The sequence below is a fragment of the Melitaea cinxia genome, chromosome 24 (assembly GCF_905220565.1).
Source record: "Melitaea cinxia chromosome 24, ilMelCinx1.1, whole genome shotgun sequence".
In the NCBI taxonomy this organism is placed as follows: Eukaryota; Metazoa; Arthropoda; class Insecta; order Lepidoptera; family Nymphalidae; genus Melitaea; species Melitaea cinxia.
The window spans coordinates 8,660,425-8,666,795 of record NC_059417.1 but is presented as its reverse complement, the minus strand read 5'-3'; the positions used below and the strand labels follow the sequence as shown (position 1 = coordinate 8,666,795).

Genomic DNA, 6,371 nt, shown 5'->3' with positions numbered 1-6,371 from the left:
TATATAGTGCGTTTCATCGAATAGTTCCTATGGCGTTAATGTGGCAGTGATGTTTTCCAGTGTTCCCACATTATCTATAATAACTTACCTCAAAGTAAGGGTAATTTTATACACGTTTTTTAGTTATTCTAATATATTATTTATTTTTAATTTGTTGCACACTAAAAACAAAAAAAAAACATACTGAATAAAGTGCAAAGGTCTTATTACTGATTATATATTTACAAATTATTCGATTGTTGTAATTTTAAAAATCAGGACAGTAATGAAAAGCATAAATAATTTAATAATTTTTATTAAAATTATGATCAGGCAAAAGATGCTCATCTAACGGACTTATACCCAAGAGATCGTCGTCATCTTCATCTTCCATATCATCTTCGTCATCAGAAGTGTCGCTATCGTCTCCCACTTCAATTATGAACTTGTCCATCTCGCTGTCAATAACTTGGCCATCAGCGTAATATTTTTCTTCCAATTTTTTCACGTGCTCACATTCTTTTTTCCATTCTACTTCGGTGATCGTTGCAAATGCTTCTTCTGTGATTTGGACGATTTTATTTGCTTCCTGACCTAGCTTTTTTTCAGCAATTCGTCTTTTTAAAACACTCCATATCAGCTCGATGGGGTTTAAATCGCAGTGATAAGGTGGAAGCCTTACCACTTTATGCCCATGCGCCTCCAACATTACATCGGCTTCATAAACAGGTGGTTGTTTGTGCTCCTTTATTATTTGAAATAGCTGGGCTGTTACCATACTTGGCAAGTAAGAAAGAGCATTACTGTTATCCAGTTTTGCATTTCTGCCTTTCTGCTTGACATTGTTGGTGCTCTGTTAAGCTGCACTGTGTGGTAGGAGGCGTTATCCATCACCACAGTTGATTGAGGAGGCAGATTTGGTATAAGCTTTTCATTAAGCCACTTATTAAAATTCGTCTTATTCATATCGTCGTGATAGTCGGCCGCTTGTGACTGAGATCTGAAGATCAGTTGAGCATTGGGTATGAAACCCATAGCACCACCCGCGTGGACGATAATCCAACGTGGCCCTTTGGAGTCTGATGATAATACACCTTCTTTTTGCTTTGCCAACATTTTCCGGCGCAATATGTTGAATGTATATATGTCTCGTCCAAATATACAACTGGGCGCTGGTTTCCGAGACGATTATTTCGCAATTCTTCCAGGTATCGATAACGCCAGGCGACAATATCGTATCTCTCCATTAGGACTTATCTTTTGGATCCACATTTTTTAAAATAAAATCTCATATCTTTCATTATTCTCCACAAAGTGGTACGACTTCCTTTGAAATTTTTCTCGCTTCGCATTTCATGCAATAACTTTGTTAGAGTGGGCAACTCCTTTTTTACGGAATAAAATTCATGTATTTTATGCCTTATAGCACACCGGTTGAAGTCATCCAGTTCGATTCTTTTAGGCCGGAGGCCGGTTTAGCGTGGTGTTGAAACCTTGGTCGAAGTGCTGGCTGCGACCTCACCTTCTTTGGTGACTTTAGACACGGTTTTTTCGGATATACCTAAAAAAAATATTTAGGTTTATTAATTTTTTTTTTTAAATATTCGGTTTGTCACATGCACATGTGTGTACACATGCTTGCCTAGGTCTTAAAAATAATTACCGTTAAAAACAAATGTTAGTTTAAGTGAGGAAATTATTATCTGCTACTGGTAACCCTATTTGACTAACCTGTCATGGCGGCGACACGAGCCTGAACACATCTTAAAGGAATTAATGGGGCATTATGACGTTTTTCACGTTCACAAAATGTCTTCACCTTTAACACCATCATTCTTTCACCACTTTTCAAAGTTTTGGGCATGATTTCAGTCAAAAATCAAATGAAAATAAACAAAATCTGCGGGGGCGTCTTCTCGTGGCAATGAATTTGACAGAGAGTGGAGTTCAGTGGGACCAACAGAACGCCATAGGAACTTTTCGTTGAAACGCATTCTAGGACTTAAATTTTTCAAATATTTGAAAAGTTGGTAGATCTAGCGAGAAGTTGGTAAAGTTGGTAACACTGCGTAGACGCAATACTTGCAGCAACCAGTTACGTTGTGTCGACGGGTTCATTATACTGATTAGCTTTTTGTCGCAATCATTAGCGTATATCTATACTTATATCAAGAAAGAGAGAAAATATATAAATAAGTATATGTTATGTTTTACCAACTGAACCGGCAAACTTTGTACTTTATTAACTTTATAACAAATAATGTCAAAATATATCGTAAAAATCGATATCTATGTAAGCATACATATATAATATTATATCTTAAACAATTATATGTTCAATATAAGATTTTTTTTAAATCTATTTTTATTTAAAAGAGTTAGGTCACGAAGTGATCATGTCACACCCATAGGAGCAACCTCTCTCAATTAATCTTAATCCTATCAATACAAATTATATGGCAGTCTTGCCTCTGCAGACGTTGGAAAGGCCAGAATACAGGAATATGGAATACCATATTTTAGTATTAATAGAATTTACGTTGCTTCTGATAAGAAATTCTACCATTTCTGCTTCGTTCCAGACGACATCTATTATGTTATATAAGAGACTACTAATTGTGTATACATATAATTAACCCAAATACCTTGACATTCTGTATTTGTAAACAATCCGCTCATAACGCTCACGTCTAACTGCGAGTATCACCTTCACCTATTGCACGGATAAGTGAAAATATTGTTTACATTTACAAGACATACATAATTCATAACTAATTCTGTAATTACTTACAATAAAAGAAACATTTGGTTCGAACATTTTTTTTAATCTAACTTTTTTTAGTTTTTTTTTTAGGATAATAACGGTTAGAAACATAAATATAAATTATTGTTTGCTCGCAAACGAGAATAAAACTGACCTCAATATATATTATTAAGTAATACAACGTAACGTAACTAGATAGTTGAAAAAAATAGTTAATTAAATACGCATTATCAGAGATAACTTAAAAATTACTCGTCAGCTAAAAAGAATTATCAACTATCAACATATTACACCCAGTAAAAAGTTATGTAATGTCACACATAAAAAAACATACAATCGAATTAAGAATCTTCTCCTTTTTCGAAGTTGGTTAAAAGGCTAAATTGGAACCACTACCAATTTGGATATTTTATTTCGTTATTTTCAGGACAGTTTGTATAAAAAAATAATTAAAAAGTATGAAAGTAAAGTACTCACGGACAAAATGTGGCGGTACGAAGTTTCCTCAGTTAGCGTTAGAAAGCTCTTTATAAAGATGCTAATTTAAAACTAATGTAGAAGCATGTAAATTTAAACGTGCGATGCGGTGTACTTTTAGTAGTTTCCTAATTATCCTATATGATATCCTTATCAGCATTTTTGTATGCTATCATTATAATGGATAAATATATATCATTATAATTTTCCGTAACAAAATATTAATATATATATATATATTTTTTAATTATGTAATATATCCACAGGCTTATTATGCCCGTGCTTTTGTTATTCCATATATTATTATTATTATTTTTTAACATGCATCGGTACTTCACCGCAACTTTAGAATCCTAGAAGCCTTAATAACTAGTCTTAAAATTTCAAATTTCTAAAAGTCGACGCGAGTCCACTGATCAAGACTATTCTACATATTGCTTTTTTATATTTTTATATAGTAATTATTTTTATTATATTTACACTTATTTGCTAACTACAATATATGTACACTTATTTTCTAGCTACAATATATGTACACTTATTTACATATTAATATTTATAACATTCGACTTATTTTTGCATGGTTAAATGTTTAGTTTCTACATAACGTTCTTAATATGAATATTTCAAATATAAAATTACATCACAAGAACGTTACAAACAATACATTTTAATATTTTAAGTATTGTGAATAATATTTTGACTGATAATGAATATTAAAACTCGAGTAGTGTTTAAATATACAATTATATTTATATACTTTTTCGAATTTTTATAGATATTAGATAAATATTATTAAATTGAAAGAAATTTACAATTGAGTTATCAATTATCAAGCGATGTAATTATTCTATACTAGCTGCCCGGACAGACTTCGTTCTGTCAAAAGTTACCTAATAGTAAAAAAAAATTTCTAATTTTTTGTTTTTAATATTAAGCCTTCCGTGGGCCTTAAGGAACATACAAAAAATTAGCCGAATTGGCCATTCTCGAGTTATGCGCTTAGCAACATTCATTTTTATTATTATTCTATATAACATTTCTAAGCTACATACAAAAAAAAAAACAGTCAAATACAAATATTACTCCACCAAGAAATAGATGTTCGAATACAGAATAAACATGTTTGCTCGCAAACGAAAAAAAAAACCGACTTTGATTACATCGACAGCACAGTAATACAACGTAGGTAAACAAATAATTGTGTTTGCTCGCAAACGAAAAAAAAAAACCGACTTCAATTACATCGACAAGTAATATAAAAAAATAGTCAAGTAACTACGCGTTATCAAAGATTACTCAAAAAGTAGTTATCAGATCTCGATAAAATTTATATGTGACCACATGATAAACATCAGCTTTCGATTAAATTAAAAATTATCAAAATCGGTACACCCAGTAAAAAGTTATTACGGATTTTCGAGAGTTTCCCTCGATTTCTCTGGGATTCCATCATCAGCTCCTGGTTTCCTTATCACGGTACCAAACTAGGGATATCCCCTTTCCAACAAAAAAAGCATTATCAAAATCGGTACATCCAGTAGAAAGTTATGCGGTATAATACAACGTAGGTCGACGAAAAAAGCGTCAAGTAAAAACGCATTATTCGATATAACTCGAAAAGTAGTTGTTAGATCTCAAATAAATTTACATGGGACCAATTGGCACACACCACCTTTCGATTAAAACAAAATTTGTCGAAATCGGTCTACCCGGTCAAAAGTTCTGATGTAATATACATAAAAAAAAAAAATACAGTCGAATTGAGAACCTCCTCTTTTTTTGGAAGTCGGTTAAAAAATAGTCAATTATTGGACATAATTTAAAGTGTTCGTCAGATATCGATTTAATTTAAATTACTATGAAACTTAGTAAACCTGATGAAATTTGTTCCGCCAAATTTTGTTTCTTTTTTTAACCGACTTCCAAAAAAGGAGGAGGTTCTCAATTCGACTGTATTTTTTTTTTTTTATGTTTGTTACATCAGAACTTTTGACCGTGTGGACCGATTTCGACAAATTTTATTTTAATCGAAAGGTGGCGTGTGCCAATTGGTCCCATTTAAATTTATTTGAGATCTAACAACTACTTTTCGAGTTATATCTAATAATGCGTTTTTACTTGACGCTTTTTTCGTCGACCTACGTTGTATTATACCGCATAACTTTCTACTGGATGTACTGATTTTGATAATTCTTTTTTTGTTGGAAAGGAGATATCCTAAATTTAGTACCATGATAAGGAAACCAGGATCTGATGATGGGATCCCAGAGAAATCAAGGGAACTTCTTGAAAATCCGCAATAACTTTTTACTGGGTATACCGATTTTGATAATTTTTAATTTAATCGATAGCTGATGTTTGTCATGTGGTCACATATAAATTTTATCGATATCTGATAACTACTTTTTGAGTAATCTTTGATAACGCGTAGTTACTTGACTATTTTTGCGTCGATCCACGTTGTATTACTTGTCGATGTAATTGAAGTCGGTTTTTTTTTCGTTTGCGAGCAAACACAATTATTGTGTATATAGTTTTTTTTTTCATTTCTATTACACATACAGCAAGGTAATAATGACGAACACAAAAAACATGGAATTTGGTTAGGTCTTTCGGAAGATACGCAAATAAATTTTGGCGATTTTTATTTATATTATAGGTATAAAGTTTTTTGTCTTTTCGAAGGCGAATTTCAATTACTCTCCTATATAAACTTTTACATTACTTTCAATTGTCAAACCTTCTTATACACTACTAAAGTTATATTCTAATATATAAAATTCTCGTGTCGCGGTGTTTGTAGTTAAACTCCTCCGAAACGGCTTGACCGATTCTCATGAAATTTTGTGTGCATATTGGGTAGGTCTGAGAATCGAACAACATCTATTTTTCATCCCCCTGAATGTCAAGGGTAGTCCACCCCTTATTTTTTTTTAATTTTTAGATAAATTATTATTTTTTTATTTTATTATGATTTGGCGTTGAAAAATACATACAACCCTAAATTTTCACCCTTCTACCACCAACCCCTGTTTTTAAATGGCGTTTAGCGGCAAGCCAACGTTTGCAGAGTCAGCTGGTAACATATAAAATATATTAAAACGTGCATTGATCGCTTATTATAGTACCTCAGTTTTATCGAATTTTA

General features: G+C 32.1%; 1 protein-coding gene across 1 annotated transcript; it reads right to left on the bottom strand.

The window, feature by feature from the left end:
* Nucleotides 1-279: 279 nt before the first annotated feature.
* On the bottom strand, nucleotides 280-1,918 carry LOC123665642. Its single transcript, XM_045599917.1, has 3 exons — nucleotides 1,711-1,918; nucleotides 1,473-1,540; nucleotides 280-619 (listed from the first exon to the last, which is right to left on the bottom strand). The coding sequence occupies exons 1-3, from the start codon at nucleotides 1,841-1,843 to the stop codon at nucleotides 284-286; spliced, it is 537 nt and encodes a 178-aa protein (XP_045455873.1). The 5' UTR covers nucleotides 1,844-1,918; the 3' UTR covers nucleotides 280-283.
* Between the last annotated feature and the right edge of the window lie 4,453 nt (nucleotides 1,919-6,371).